At 32.8% G+C, this 16643-nt stretch overlaps 2 protein-coding genes across 3 annotated transcripts; one reads left to right on the top strand and one right to left on the bottom strand.

Annotated features, from left to right (window-relative positions):
- Positions 1-450: 450 nt before the first annotated feature.
- On the top strand, positions 451-3016 carry LOC112772131 (putative pentatricopeptide repeat-containing protein At3g23330). Of its 2 annotated transcripts, none has more exons than XM_025817012.3 (2): positions 451-834; positions 1326-3016. In XM_025817012.3, the coding sequence occupies exon 2, from the start codon at positions 1349-1351 to the stop codon at positions 2864-2866; it is 1518 nt and encodes a 505-aa protein (XP_025672797.1). In that variant the 5' UTR covers positions 451-834; positions 1326-1348; the 3' UTR covers positions 2867-3016. The 2 variants fall into 2 exon arrangements, with proteins under 2 accessions (XP_025672797.1, XP_029151086.1); XM_029295253.2 differs by having other exon boundaries at positions 513-834; positions 1357-3016.
- Positions 3017-3325: 309 nt separating this feature from the next.
- On the bottom strand, positions 3326-7461 carry LOC112772132 (transcription factor bHLH130). Its single transcript, XM_025817013.3, has 7 exons — positions 7321-7461; positions 6176-6738; positions 4752-5071; positions 4283-4453; positions 4019-4084; positions 3840-3908; positions 3326-3696 (listed from the first exon to the last, which is right to left on the bottom strand). The coding sequence occupies exons 2-7, from the start codon at positions 6711-6713 to the stop codon at positions 3637-3639; spliced, it is 1224 nt and encodes a 407-aa protein (XP_025672798.1). The 5' UTR covers positions 6714-6738; positions 7321-7461; the 3' UTR covers positions 3326-3636.
- Positions 7462-16643: the final 9182 nt, after the last annotated feature.

Here is a 16643-nt window from a genome sequence, read left to right as displayed (position 1 = left end):
TACTAGATTATTTAATTTGATATTAAATATATATGTTTAGCTTATTAAAAAAATTAAATTAATAAAAATAATTAATAATTATATTAAAATTGATATACTTAATATCAAATTAAACAAATATTTTAAACGTATAATATATTATTTTTTTATTAATTAAATTATTATAATTTAAATTAATTTTAATAAAACAACTTAAAATTATATTGACACGATTTATTGCATTTGTTTAATTCTAAACTTTTTTTTTATTTTGGTCAGAAGGGGCTTTAACTTAAATTCTGCTCTTCAGTATAGTAGCAAGAATCTCGATTTAACTCTTAAAATTTTCTAATATTAGAATTTTAAATGAGTTTATCAATTTTACAAAATTTCTACTAAGTCTGACGATTTTACGATTTAAATCTTATTAAAATTTTACGTTTTATATTTTTAATTTACTTTTTCAATTTTACGTAAAATCTCGATTTTCTCTACCTTGCTCTTCAGGCAGGTGATCTGAAACTTCCTCCTTCGGAACCGTAACAGTAAGCACCCCGTTCTCCATGGAAGCTTTCACCTGCTCCAACTTAGCATTCTCCGGCAGCCTAAACCGTCTCAGGCTTCGCTCAATGCGGTGCCACATGTCACCCTTATCCTCCTTCTCCTTGCTCCTCTCACCGCTAATCTGAAGCACCCTGCCCTCCTTGATCTCTGCAATTGTAACTTTATCAATGTTCATCATAAACCCTGATGAGACCGTCGCAGGAGCTTGATTTATTTTCGTGGACCACGGAACCCTCAACGTTGACCTTGTACCACCCATCCTTCAGCACCGAACTTGTCGCTTGATAAGCGGTATTTTCTTTTTTGAAAATCAACTCATTCCTCTTCCTCCAAACCTAATCCTAATAGTATATAAGTTGTTGACTTCAAATATTCGTTAATATTGATAAAAAAAAGTATTTGCTCTCTAATTTTTCATCTAAACAAATAACAAGCAATTAAGTTTTTACTTTTTTAATTGTTTGGATTTTTTAGCATCAATTATTATTGCGTCATTTCCTTTTATTTTTGAAACTTTTGTGCTCTTTCGTTGTGAGTTATCGTGGAGTTCTTTAATAATTGCTTGTGGACATGTAGGAAAATATTATTATTTATTTATCTTCTATGATAAGTAACATCTAGGTAATTGCACAAGGCTAGTTCTAGAAATGAGATGTTTCTATATGAAAATTTCACAGAAAAGGTTCCAGGCTTCCCTAATCATGATGAAGGATAAACATGAACCTTTTAACACAATTGATCAATCTTTTACGCGGTGATCACTAATTAGTTGTTTGTTATAGGAAGAACCCATGACACGATCAAAATGTGTAGGAACAAAGCTTTGAAGTTGTCGATTCTGCTCCGAAATTGTGTGCGCTGTTCTGCAGTCTTGCAAGTCAAGCAATGCCATGCCCAAACTATTCTCCAAGGATTGCTTCCGCATCTCACTCTTCAGACAGATCTCTTGCTAGCCTACTGTAGATTGTGCCTTCTCCGCCATGCTCGGAAGGTGTTCGGCACAATGCCCATAAGAAACATGCATTCATGGAACATCATGATTGCCTCCTACATTGAGAATTCCTTGTATTCCAATGCTTTAGCTATTTTTCGTGAGTTCAAGAGTTGCAATCTTGTTCCAGATCATTATACGTTGCCTCAACTTTTTAAGGCTTGTGTAGGAGTAGGTGATGCTTGTTTTGGTAAGGTGTGTCACGGTTGGGTGATAAAGCTTGGCTATGAGGGGTATGTTGTTGTGGCTAGTTCTGTGCTCGAGTTTTATGCGAAATTTGGGTTGATAACCGAGGCATACTCGGTGTATTCCATGATGCTTTGTAGGGACTTTGTGGCTTGGAATTTGATGATTTCCGGCTTTTTAAGGGCTGGCTTGTATTTGCGTGTTATCGATTGTTTCAGAGAAATGCTGCTTACAAATGGGGGGAAGATGGATTCCATGTCTGTTCCTAGCATTTTAATTGCTTGTGGGAGGGAAGGAGACTTAATGAAAGGGAAAGAAGTTCATGGGTACGTCTTTAAGAACTGCGAGTTTGATGTGGATACTCCCATTGGTAACACCTTAATTGATATGTATGGGAAGTGTGGATGCTTAAATGATTCAGAGAAGGTTTTCAAGACAATGCGCAGCGTGAACGTGGTTACGTGGACTACCATGATATCATGTTATGGTATGCACGGAAATGGGGAGGAAGCGCTCTTTCTATTTCGAAAGATGGTTAATGGGGGAATTACACCAAATTCTGTCACACTTACAGCAGTGTTAGCCAGTTGTAGCCACTCTGGTCTGATAGACCAAGGAAAGAAAATTTTCAATTCAATTAGTTCCAGTTATGGATTGCAGCCAAGTGCTGAACACTATGCATGTATGGTGGATCTTTTCGGCCGCGCTGGGTATCTTGTTGAAGCACTTGAGTTGTTGAGGAGCATGAAATCGTTAGGAACGGGAAGCGTCTGGGGTGCGCTTCTTGCTGGTTGTGTAATGCACAAGAATGTTGAGATTGCAGAAATTGCAGCTCATCATCTTTTCCAATTAGAACCAAATAATGCTAGTAACTACATAGCCCTATGTGGCATCTATCAGTCTCATGGTATGCTTGATGGAATTGCAACTGTTAGAGAAAGAATGAGAGAACAAGGTTTGATTAAAACCCCTGGTTGTAGCTGGATCAGTATTGGAGGAAGGGCTCATAAATTCTATCAAGGTGATTTGTCTCAACCATTGTCTCATTTGATTGAAAGAATAACACATCAAATTAGCAACACTCAGTTATTGGATGATGATTTTGGTAGTGTGACACATGATGATACCTGCATGATGGCTTTGTAGATCTTTAAAGCTAGTTTATTTACAAACTTATAGCATGTAATTTATACATGATGAATTTTTCAACACGTTTTGTGGAACATAATTATATTCGGCTTACTTTATAGCTAAGAAACATTTACTTTGAATGTAGTTGACATTTAGTTTTACAGAGTTTTCTTTTTCCTCTTCCCTATATTTCTTTCATGACTTTATTATACACTCAACTTCTACCTTCATTCTTTAGCTTCTAATTAGTGTTCATAGCTTTTATGAAGATGAGTAGAGTTAATCCCATCTTCAAAAGGCCCCATGGTATTATTTATTCCATTTTTTCTACTAAAAATGTTGGTATGCTAGCATTGCTCCCTTCGAACAACAATGTCTTTTGGCCATAAATGCAGTGATCTTATTTTGAAGCTTCTCATTATATGTTGTGCAATATCATCAAAAGTCATAATAAGAAAAATAGAGAGTAAAGAATTATCATTGTAAACATGCTAATACATCTAGATTTTCTTTTCTTTGATTTTGGATGAATGTTAATACATTATGATACTTAAACCAAACTCCCCCCACCCCAAAAAAAAAACCCAAAAAAAAGAAGAGAGACAAACAAAACCAAGAGAAAAGAGTGAGGGGAAAGTTATAAAGGGAAGTGACAATATCAGATCTTCACTATTCAGCACTATCTTATATAATAAGTGAAGGGGGGAAAAAATATATAAGGTAAAAACAATTCCCTTCTTCATTTTGTTATCTACAAAGACAAGGAATCATGCAATGGCTCTATATTATTGTTCTTTCTGATTATTACTTGAACAGTTGCACTTTGCCCTTGTATCTGTGAGTATCTGCATTATCACAAAAAAAGTGAGTTAATATATTTTATTGAATGACTATATTTTGTTATTTCACTCTAAAATAAAAGGTCTGAAGGATAGTGGATATGTAAGCTTAAAATTTTTCTTAGGTTCTATGTTAAATTTCTTTGTACCTTGACTTGTTTCTGAAGGCCTTTGATATAATCAACTGCCAAATCCAACATATCTGCAGTACTTGTTTGCTGCCAAATTAAAGGGAAAGAAGCATGATATCATCAATCGAATTGCTTAATGAATTTTCAAATAAAATTAAATCAAGTAAAATAAAAAATCCATGTGCTATTAAGGTTACCTTGTCCGATTTTGGGAAAAGGTCTTGGAGTTTCTTGATTCTGGCACTTATTCTTGTTCTTCTTTCCTAAAAGTTTTAAATCGAATGACACATGAATTTGTTTAAAAAAAATTGTGATATTTAAATGTGATATTTATAGCAAGAATTATACTTAAAATTTATAATGACATAATAAGTGTTGAAACGGACTGCGAGAATTTGAGTATTATGAAAAAAAAAAATTCTAAAACTAAATTGTAATTCAAGTATGTAAGATTAAATTACCCTCTCTGCAATGCTTCTTGGGTGAGTGGCAAATCCTCTTTTGGCTCTAATCTTACATGGAGCAGATCCTTGAATTTGAAAAAGCTTTTCCATGCCACCAATCTTGGTAGAAGAACTAGGTAGACTTAAATGGTGGGTCAAACCAACCTTTTGATATCCAAAATCTACATCCTAATTTCTCATGGAAAAATAAATAAATAAATAAATAAACAATCATCAAAGCATTATTATTGTTATTGTTGTTGTCGTCGTCGTTAAAATACTCTAACTTTCTATTTGAGGAGTACTTCTGTATTATGAGCATTTAAAAGTATTCTTATCAATTGATTAAAAAATGTTATACTTGTCCTATATAAATAATTAAATATTATAATATTGTCACATATCAATTTTGAGGTCTAAATCACTATGTTTAAATAATGGAACTGATGAAATAAGTAAAATTTAACAAAATCTGAGCTATATATACCTGAGCTTCCATGGCATTTGAAGTGGAAAACATGATTTCACCATTGTTAGTGCCTCTTTTGGAGGAATTGAATTCAGAAGCATCCCAAAAGTCACCAGTGAATCTTGGCATATAACACTTAGTACTGCCATTATTATTATTATTATTACTATCATCATTCCTTATTATTAGGTTTCTATTTTCAACACAATTTGATTCCATGCCTTCATTTCCACTCTCAACAATTTTTGGCATGCGGCTTTTGGAGCAAGAGGATGATCTTGATGAGAAGTTCAAAGTGCATTGCAATCCACTACTACTTCTTGATGATGTTGTTGTACCTAAAATGGAAAAATACTAATTATTTATTTTGAACATTACAATGCCAAAAAAAGAAAACATATTTACCAATAGAAAGAATATTACTTTTCGTCTTTCTTTATAATTGGAAATGAAATTTTATTACTTGAAATTAGACCATCTCTTCCTAAATAAGAAGGGGACAAATATATATATTATTTGATCAATGTCATACGTACCATTAAGAGAAAGAACATTATGATAAAATATATAATATTTTTTTTTTGTAAAATAGTTATCAAAGTCATAAAAAGAAGAAAATTCATATAATTAGAAGATTCTCATTTTGATCCAAATTTTAGCACTTTGAAAAGCAAATTCTTCTGCTTTCTTTTTTAGAATTCGTTTCTAAGATTCCCTTTCCACCCCTCTTCTTTTTCTCCAAAAGCCAAAATTTCGAATAAAAATTAATTTCAGCTTGGATCAGAGAAATTTATTAATTTAATATAATTTCTTGATAAGAATTATTATTATTAAGTCAACTCTCTTTGCAAGAAGAATGTGATCTATCTTTGTATTCCAGACATGCAACTCCCAATTGCTTTCAAATTATACTGCTCAAAAAAGGAATCAGATTTGATTTCAATCTTTGGTCAGCTTTTTCTATATTAAATATTAATTCAACAGTTTTACAAATGTAATAAACATATGATACCGCTTCAACTAATAATAATTTAATATCACACAATTTTGATTCAAATTTAGGCCACACCACATTAACAATAACAAACTTTAGAGGAGAATGAGAAATCATAGTAAATTTCTTTTTTTTTTCTCTATCCATTTGTCCAAAAAATAAAGTATTTTTTATAATTTAAAAATTTATAATTGGTTTTTTAATAAGTAATTGACCTAATCTATCTTTGTTACTGGTCTAAGCAATTTCTTATCTATCATCATATCACTGTTTATAAGGACTGTTTAGGTCAATTATTTAGATGATTGAAAATCGACTAAAAATTTTTTAAATTGTAAAAAAATACTTTATCTTTTGGCAAATGGTCAACGACCGAAAAAAAAGTACGCTAATAAAAGTGAAATTATATTAAACAAGACAAGAGAAAAGCATATAATATAATACTTACCATTATTATCAATTGAATAATTGGAGAAAAAACCAGCTGGAGAACTCTTTTGCCTAACGAGATTGGAACCCATTTTATTTTGTGTGCCATTATCATTATTATTCTCTGAATCCATTGAGTTCGTTGCACCAAATAATGTTCCATCAAAACCATTATTACATGATGATGCCATTGCCAACCCTTGATGAATTTGATGGTAGTGCTGGTTGTTTTGGTAAATAACATGATTCTGAGACCCAAAAGAGTAATTACAATTGTTGTTGCCTTCTTCTCTCTTCAAATGCTCTGAAGAATTGTTCACAACACGTTTGTTTTTGTTGTTGGATGAGATCAACTTTTCCAATTCAGTTCTCAAGGCTTCTTCGTCGCCGCCACCGCCGCCGCCGCCGCCACCGCCGCCGCCGCCGTGGTGGATGTTATCCATAAGGCTTGTGAGCATTGAGCTTGGAGCAGACCGGTACCTTAATAATCCAGAATTAGTGTTGTTTGAATCCATTTCTTGAGAGTATTTTAGAGCATGACTATACACAACACTCATCTTTATATCTCTTCTTCACAATTACCTGAAAAAAAAATAGCCCAAAAGAGTAATTAAACAAAAGAACTTTTTTTTTTTGCTTTTCCCTACAATAAAATTTAGTTTTTTTTTTTTTTTATAACTAAAGATAGAATGACTCAAATTCGCGACCTCTTATATGAATATGGAAAAACTATACTACTTGAGCTATAACTCGTTGGCACAATAAAATTTAGGTCGGAAATGTCCAAACATTAGATATAAATTAGTCTCAAAATTTCCCTTTTTTTTTTTTATAGTTCAAAACCTCACAAAATTTCAATTAAAAAGCGTAGAGACTCAAATACAAAAACTATAAAGTCATAATTGACACAAGACAAGATACACTAGAAACTAAAAAGATTAAAAACAAACAAATTGTGTTCAAACTTGTTGCAAGGGAAATGCAAATTCTGGCTTTAAACAACAAAATTCAAAGAACATAAAAACCTGCTAAAAAAAAGTTGTTAAGACATTATCATCATCATGAAAAACATTGTTTCAATTATTTCTGTGTAGCCTTTGTTTGGTACCATAAAAGCTCAAAAGGAACATAGAACTTGAGAGAAGAGACAATAAAGGAGCTTACATGCGTTCATTCAAATTTTGTTATATTCATGTGAGTTTGGAAACTGAAGCATATAGAAAAGAGAGAGCTTTGAAGAACAAATTAAAGTTGAGAATTTCGTGTTGCCATTGGAACATTGCATATTACATGTTTATATAATGTAGTGTGTTGTTCAATATAATAGCCCTTTATAACTTGCCAATATTACCAAAATACCCTTGCTTGCTGACATATGGTGGTCCATCATATAACTTTTTAATCTTCAGATTATCTTTATTTCCCGTTGACCAACCAAAACCAATGAAATGCCCAAACTTCTAAATCCGGCTTAAGGGATCTAAATCTGGCTTAAGGGATCTTAATATGTTTGCTTATCATAATCATAACTAATATAAAATACATTTAGCTAGGCTATTTTTTATGACTTATGCTATACAAATAATTAAGTTAGCTTTGGAATAAATAATTAGAAGAATGGAAAGTACAATAACTAATTTAATAAGATATGCTTGGCATAGAGGTTTTTTTTTTTCTTTGCTCCTACAGTCCCACTATATATTTTTTTATCATTTTATTAATTATTTAAATAATTTATTGTAGTTCATTTTTTTTTGTATATAAATGGTATTATAGTTCATTCTTTATTTGAACTATACCTTGCAGTATATGGGGATTAAATAATTAATAAGGATTTAATGATGGTGTGGGGAATAAAAAAGGCCAAAGTTATGGTTGGTGCTCTTTGGATTTCTGGAAGGGGCAATTTATCTTTTAGCTTTATTAGGTTCTTCCATTATATCCTACTAAATGTTTTCATTGTTTAGTTTAATAAAAATAATTATCATCAATTTTCTAAGCAATTATTAATTAATTATTAACATGGAAAAAAGGCACTTTTTGATAACGATTGTTGTCCTTAAACTTTAGCAATGACTTTTACTTGTTAAGAAGTGGTAATTGGTTGAAAACATGTTTTTTTAATTTTTTTTTGTTAGGAAGAGGTTTTCAGACCTAGGGAAATGGGGAGAGAGAGTACTAATCTCTAGTGATCTAAAACAACTGAGCAAACCCTAGTGATTGGTTGGAAAACATACAATTAATAAGGACCATTTTATATTTAGGGTATGCTAGGGTGGACCGGTGGAATCAGAAGAAAAGAAAAGGAATAAAATGAATTAAAGTTTTTCATAACTGAAATAATTCAGCAGTAATTTTACAATTAAAGATTTTTTTATATTCTTTTGTTAGTTTTTATATTTTTACTAAATTTTTGATTAAATTTGTATTGGCTGCTATTTTTTTAAAAAATAATATAATCTTAAAATATCCTATAGTTTATGCTAAATCAAACATAAAAATGAATCAAATAATATTTTATTTAAAAAAACAATTAATTAAAAAAAATTTATTTAATGCAAAGGCTCAATTATAAAACTTTTAAAATATAATAACTGATCATTGAATAATCAATCTTAAACTTTTGGTATATATATTTTTAAAAATTGCTTAATTAGAATATAGAGATGATTTTTTTTTTTTATTTTGTGTTTATCCCAACTGGACACTATTACATGAGCAGAAGAAAACTTACATGATTTTATATATATATATATATATATATATATATATATATATATATATATTATGACATAGAAATAAATAAATAACCATATGACATTTATAGACAATAAAAAAATCTTAGATCTAAGTCTAGAAAAAATTAAATATTTTTTATGTTAAACTAAAATAAAAAATTAAGCTCAATATTTGATTCTTTAGAATCTTTAATATATAAAAATAGAGATAAATTTTAATCTCTTTTGTTTTTAAAATGACATAAAATTAAAAGTGTTACAATATTATGAGATATTCTTTTTCTTCTCTGAATAAATCTAAAACATTTACTGATCTGTAAATGTTCAATGAACAAAATATTATTTTCGATATATTTTTTCAGATATAAACAGTAATTGCACCACCAATAAAAGAAAAAAAACACTACAAAAAAAAAAACAAAATACACCACAGGATTATTGAAATTAAAAGAATAAGGAAAAAACCATGACCAAACTAGAAATGGATTATCGAAAGTTGGACTAGAGAGAAATAAAAATGATAGTTGTATAAAAAAAATTAGTCACTAATATATTTGTATATAAAAATATGTTTCGTTCAATTTATTTTTAATATGTATTTATATTTTAACATATATTTTATACTATTAGCTGATTTCGATAGCTGATTTTAGTATATATTTAACATGGTTGAAAAAAAAATATAATTTCAAAATAATGAAGAATATGTATGTTAGAAATTTTGAAATTTTAGACTTTAGGCGAAATTTAATTTATAGAGAGTAAAGGTATGATTTATTTAGAAATTCATAATTTTTTTTAGTTAAGTTCGATTTTGATCCCTAACGTAGAGACCGAAAATTTGTTTCGTCCCCAAGTTTTTTTTCAAACAAAATCGTCCCCGAAGTTCATACTTTTATTAAAATGGACCTTTTGCACCAAAAATAAAATTTAATGACAATTTTGCCCTTGCAATTTGTGTCCCTTAATTTTCACTCCCGCGAAGTGTACTCCTGCTCATCAAGAAACTCCTAATGTTCCTTAAAACACTTGAAAGTTGAAACGTTGGTGTGAAACCCTCATACGTAGGTGCGAAGAGAGTGTACTGAAAGGGTTGTCGCCATTTGGGGGTTTAAGCTTCAGAATTGGTGTGCTGTGACATTGGTGACTGATCTTCATCGCTGCAACAACAGATTGTCCAGGTACGATTACTTTCCATCCCTCTATCAATCATGTCAACTATTTACAACATCTTGGGGTTTGCCGTTCATCACCATGTTGCTCTTTTTGAGCATTTGGGGTTGAATGCAAGTTTTCGAGTCTGCTGCTATAGCTAGGGTTTTTATATATGTGTTTTAGTAATGTATTCTGTTGTATAACAGGGTTGAATGCGCAGAAGATGGTGTACATGAACATGAGGGTGCATCATGGGGTGCATTCGGATATGAAGAGGGGGTATTTAAGTACTTGAATGGTCAAAGTACAATTATCGAGGATATTGACGGCGATCGTTGGTCTGTGTTTGAGGCCTATGAAGAGCTAAGGCAGTTAGGGTACTTGCAGGCCAACATTGAAGCGTTGTGGTATAAAGATCCAAGCTTGGATGATTTGGAGACAAGCTTGAAGATGCTGAAGGGTGACGAAGACGCAATCAAAATGTGCAACATTGCTGGGTTAAGGGGCTTGGTAGAGTTGTATGTGGTCCACGATGTGGGCAATGCGGAGCCGTTTCCGAAAGTGGGTTACGTTGACGTTGGGGAGTTGCTGAAGAGGGGACAGATGATGGGCTTGTCTTGGTTGTTTTCAAAGGGCACGGGACTGAGGCAACAGAGGCAAGTGGGGAACCTAATAAGGGAACCGAGGGTGGAGATGAGGGGGATGAGTTTCGAGTAGATGGAAGTGGAACAAGTGATGAAGACAGTGAGGACCCCGAATATGTGCCATCTATGAGAAGGGGGCAGTGCAGGAGACGTTCACTTCACTAATAGTGAGGAGGAGTATGAGGGTGATAGTGGATTTGACAAGAATAATTCTAAGCCTAAGGAAGCTATTGCTGGAAAGGGAAAAGGGACTGGGATAAGTTAGTTTAGTGATGAGGATGGAGCAGATAGTGATGAGTTGGAGATAGACCATATGATTGGTGGAGATGAGGGGGATGATGATGATGCCGAGGATGATGCTGATGATGTATCAGATCGTGGGGGGTCAAAGATTTCCAATTCATAAACCTTTGAAGGATATGAGTAGCTATAGATGGGAGGTAGAAACACTTTATGCATCCAGACAAGAATTTAAAGAGACTGTGTTGGTTTATGTAGTTCATACGGCTAGGAGCATCAAATTTAAGAAGTGTGATTTGGTGAGGGTTAGAGCTGTTTGTCAAAAGGATTGCCCATTCTGGCTCTATGCACATAGGGTTGGGGATGAATCGACGTGGTAGTTAAGAAGCATGAACCTGCAACACACCTGCGTGCAAACACACAAGGTTGGCATACTGCACACTAAGTGGCTTGGAGCACAGTTTAAGAAGAAGGTAGAGTCTAATCCTAGAATTAAAATAAAGGAGTTACAAGCAAAGGCACACAAGAAATGGAATGTAACGATGACCAAGTCCATGGTAGCCAAATCAAAGCAAGAGGCACTAAGTCAAATTCAGGGTGCATTTAGGAAGCAGTATAAAAGGATTAATGATTACTGTGCTGAGCTTCTAAGGACAAATCCAGATTCATCGGTCAGCCTGAAAGTGATTAGGAGCCCAGATTTTGCCCCGGAGGTCCAGAACCCAGAATTGATGAATAATTGTGTATTCCAGAGATTGTATGTCTGCTTCGATGCATGCAAAAAGAGCTTCCAACATTGTAGACCCTTTATTATGCCAACAATTAAGAAGAAGTTAGAGAAAAAGGCAAAGTATGCTAGGGATTGGAGGCCATTTTGGTCAGCTGCTAGTAAGTATGAGGTGATGTGTGGGTTAGACAAATTTGTTGTGGATCTATCTGCTGGTAAGTGTTCTTGCAGGAGGTGGCAGATGAGCGGGCTACCCTGTCCTCATGCCATTAGCAGCATAACCTTCAAGGGGTTGGACTTGGAGCTTTTTGTGGATGACCATTACAAAAAGAATGCTTACCTAAGGTGCTACTAGGAAGTGATACATCCTCTGAACGGGCCAGATCTGTGGGAGAGATCCAAGTATGATGATATCATGCCACCACCATATAGGAGGCCAAGTCACCGGCCAGTTAAGAAGAGGAAGCGAGGACCTGGGGATGAGGATAATAGAAGCCAAACTCACCTCTCCCGTAGGGGTCAGACACAGAAATGCTCTAATTATGGTGCTTTAGGGCACAAGAAGTCAGGTTGCACAAAGCCTAAGAAGAAGGTATGTGGTTCACTGTTATAGGGTTCAGTTTGGTATATATTAAATTGTTCTAAAAATGTTACTAATGTTTTATTTTCCTCACAGGTCCAATATGCAACTCAACAAGCTGGCAAGGGTCCTAAGAGAGGTATTAAGGTTGCAAGCTCACAACCCCTTGGCCAAACAGTACAAAGAGGAAAACTTAGCAGAACTTCATGCTCTCAACCCAACTCTGCAACAACTCAGCCCAACCCAGCAACAACTCAGCCTAAGAAACCAGTAACCAGGCCCAGAAAATTAACAGCTAAGCCCATTGATCACTCAACTCAGCCCAAGAACTAGGCTAAAAAACCAGGGCCTGCACCACCTCAGTCCAACCCTAAAGCTCCTTTATCTCAACCATTGCCTAAGAAGAGTAGTGCAGCAGCATCCTCTACTAGCAACAAGGAGTCAGACAGTCAACCAACTGACAGAAAGAGGCATTTTTCTGTTATCCAGACTGGTGCACCTCATATCCCACTGCAGAAGCTGAAGCTAATGGCAAAATTGCCTCCTAGTGCATGGGACAATCTTTAGAAATCATTAGTTATGAACACTGTTGGTCTGTGTTTTTTTGTTATGGCTGTTTCACTAGGCCTCAAACAATGTTATCTTGTTATTTTGTTTTATGTGGTTAACTGGTTTCAACTTTGTTTATGAACACTATTGGTCTGTGTTTTTTTGTTTAAGTGACATCTTTAGTTCTGTAATTGGCCTTCTTGACTTATGGATTGTGTTATGAATGACTTAAATTGTCAATTTTTTAAGGTTCATTGGTCTGTGTTTTATGTCATTACCAAGTGCACATATATCTACTTTAGAGTATTGTAACACATATCTTCTGCTTTATGCTTGGAAATCAGCACAACACTTTCATTCATACATTCAAACATGTTCACAAAGGATACAGCACAAAAGATCATTGTAACATTAACAGTAACCCTATCAAATAACCAAAAGAACACAACAAAATCCTAAAATTCATGTTCTAATCATCTGAAATTTAAGTGCATTCTATATGGTTGCCTTAATTTGTGTGGATTATGCAGCAACAAATACAAAAACTCAATCCACCCGACTACCCCTAAAGTAGCTACAATCCTCAGCTTCCATTCGACATCCTTCAACCTTGTCTTCAAGGATGTAATTTTCTTCCTGCTTCTTGCAATTTCAGAATCCTGCTGCGCTCCTCCAGCTTCTGGGTCTGTCCACCTAAAGAAATCACAGGCATCCTGAACCTATCACAACCCAAGATTCCTAAGATGAAGGAAACCCAGATGGAGAAACTCAATCTCACAAAATAGAGCCCAACAAAATACCTCATAGTAGACGTAACCCCAAAATCGATAGTCTAGGTTGTCCTTCGTCGTTGAGGTTCGCAGAATTGGCCTCTCTCCATGCCCACATACCAACTCCTTCGCAGGTGATCGAATTCGACCTGATCTGGAACTCTAGGAAGCCATTGAAGCGGCGTTTCCATCCCTTACCTCCACTTCGTCGAACCCTAACGCAGCTTCCTTCCTCTGAGCCTTGGCAACAATACGATCCTCTCCTCTCTCTTCTACAACATTCCCTATTATTATTATTATTATTATTATTATTATTATTATTATTATTATTATTATTCGATTAACAAACAATAACAGATAATAACGAATTTAGGGGCATAATTGTCCACAGGACCATTTTAAAATAAGTATGAGCTTCGGAGACGATTTTGTTTGAAAAAAACTTGGGGACGAAACAAATTTTCGACCTCTACGCTAAGAACCAAAATTGAACTTAACCCTTTTTTTTCTATCTGAAAGTTAAAAGAGTCATGTAGAACTTTGAAAACTTCTACTCCCCTCCCTTCGAGTATGTGCTTCAATGAAAAACTGTGTTATGAATAAACTATTTCACACCATGACGTGGCAAGTTATAATCTATACGTGACAATTTTGAATACTATCAAAAATGGGAGCCTATATAATACAATATACATTAAAAATAGATAATTCACCTGGATAAAATAAATAAAATTTAAAAGTACGTAGATATCTTAAATTAGAATTTGTTATATATCTTATTTGGGTTATGCTATGTGTACACTAAAATTAGTCACCAAAATCAGTAATCAGTATAAAATACATATTGAAATATAAATACACATTAGAAATAAATTAAACCACATATGTATTTATACACAAATATATTGGTGGCTGATTTTGGTATATAAATAGCATTTTTCATCTTGTTTTGACTATTTCTATATAAATTGATTCGATTTATGCGAATCAAATTAACTTAATTTGATTTATATCGAAGATTTACTACTGATACAACATATACATAATAAATTGAATCAAATTAATTCGATTTACACATAAATAGTATAAATCGAGATAATTTGATTTGATATATATAAAAATATTTAGGACAGAAATATAACCAATTCTGATTTAACATATTTGCGTAATTTTAAACTCTATTTATTTTATCTAGGTGAATCACCCTTAAAAAATGATAGGCTCGATGCTTAGAATAAAATGAAAAGAAAATACAAAAAGTAATTATTTTATTCAAAAGATTATAAGTAATATGACTAAATTATTATTTTGGTCAAAAAAATCATTTTTCTATATAAACTGTATTTAAAAGAAAAAATGATATGTTAGCTCTAAAAATTGTTTTATTTGAAAAAATGTTTTACTTTTTTATAAATACTAAACAAACTATGCATTTATTTTTTCGCTTAGAAGATTTGAATAATTATTTAAAAATGTATAAAAAGACTAAGAAAAAAATAATCTCTATAAATTCATTTTTTCATTTTTTTTTAATTTTAGCTATATATTTGTATAAATAGAATTAGAATAAAATCCATTCACTGTAAAATCATGTAAGATAGAAAGATTTTTCTTTTAAGCAAAATTATTAAAAAAAAAAAACTTACGTTTAAATATAATATCTAAAATCTTTTACATATTTCATACATTCGTCGCACAAAAATAATCTTTAAAGGATCAAGACATTAGGTCGCCCTTATAAATTGTCAAAAACTAAATATTGTGGGAGATAAAGTAGTAATTTATCCTATATAATGTAATTATTTAGGTTTTTTCTTTAATTTCAAGATAACTTATAAATAAAAGTATTTTTAAAGAGATATCAAGAGGCGAGTTTCATTATTTGATGTTAAGAGACGGTAAAAAAAAATTAGATGTCCAAATTTAAAGAGAAAATAGCATTAACATAGAATTTTTACACTACAAAAAATATACTTAATACTGTTAGATTTATTGTTGGATTTAGTAGTGAATGTTATTGGTAGATTTAGGGGTGGATTTTTTTTTTTACGATTACGAGTAAAAATTCGTCCCGAGAGTAACTTATTGTCGGATGATCAAAATTTCATAAGCAAATCCGAAGGTAAATAAGTGCATGATAATTAATTTTATTATTAGTGTCAAATTTAGTGTCGGATTTTTCGTTGAAAATTTCTAATTGTAACACGAATTAGTGAAAACGCGATGCTTATGCAACGACCAACACCTTACGGTATGATATTTCTATCGGTAAATCTGACGGTAAATTTAGGATAAAATTCAAATGTAAAACCCCTCTCTTTACTTATGCAAATGCTCTCTCTCTTCCCTTTTTCTCTCTCGTCTCTCTCCCTCTCCTCCATTGAAGGTTATTGTGCCACCACCAGAGCTGCCGTTACTGCCACTTAGCCATGTCGTCATCAGAGATCAGTATGTTGTCCTCACTGCTAGTGGAGTTCTGTCCGTGAAAAGTTTTCGTCGTCATTGTTGGCGTTCCTTGCCATCGGAGGTCGTCACCGCATTGCCGTCACTACATACCACTGAGGTCTACTATGCCAAACGTAAGTTGTCCATTTTTTCTTTTGGTTGTTAGTTATATTAAACCTAGGATTTACTAAACTCTAACTCCACCATCATAAATTTCATTGTCGTCTCATATCACCACCACGCTTTCACCATCCTGCAGTCACCATCAGAGATAATTTTTCTATATTTTTTAAGAATTTTTTTTCGTTTATTTAAGATTTTATTAAGTATTTTATTAAATTTTGTTAATGAAATATGTGATTAGGATTTGTTACGTTAATTTAATTAGTGTATTAGAATTTAAATTAGATTAGGTAGGGTGTAATTTTGTAAGGTATCAGATTTTTTAGGAAGAATGAGAAGAGATAAGAGTTTTGAGAGCTCATAGAAGGAAGATGAGAGAAGAGTGTAGAAGAGAGTGGGAGAGAACAATAATGTTGTTCATTACTGATTGTGAAAAATTGATCATAAAGAAGGTACAGTGAAGATATTTATAAGGTATGATTACAGATTATTGAGGTTGGGAGTAACTAACTAAGG

This window comes from Arachis hypogaea, chromosome 18 (assembly GCF_003086295.3).
Source record: "Arachis hypogaea cultivar Tifrunner chromosome 18, arahy.Tifrunner.gnm2.J5K5, whole genome shotgun sequence".
Taxonomy (NCBI): Eukaryota; Viridiplantae; Streptophyta; class Magnoliopsida; order Fabales; family Fabaceae; genus Arachis; species Arachis hypogaea.
Note: the sequence above shows the minus strand (reverse complement) of the source record. Positions and strands in the feature narration are given on the sequence as shown.

Coding starts and splice junctions, on each gene's coding strand:
- LOC112772131 (XM_025817012.3), top strand. CDS start 1,349: ATGTGTAGGAACAAAGCTTTGAAGTTGTCGATTCTGCTCCGAAATTGT.
- LOC112772132 (XM_025817013.3), bottom strand. CDS start 6,713: ATGAGTGTTGTGTATAGTCATGCTCTAAAATACTCTCAAGAAATGGAT. Junction 3,909..4,018: donor TTTTCCCAAAATCGGACAAG/GTAACCTTAATA, acceptor TTAATTTGGCAG/CAAACAAGTACTGCAGATAT. Junction 3,697..3,839: donor GCCTTCAGAAACAAGTCAAG/GTACAAAGAAAT, acceptor GTGATAATGCAG/ATACTCACAGATACAAGGGC.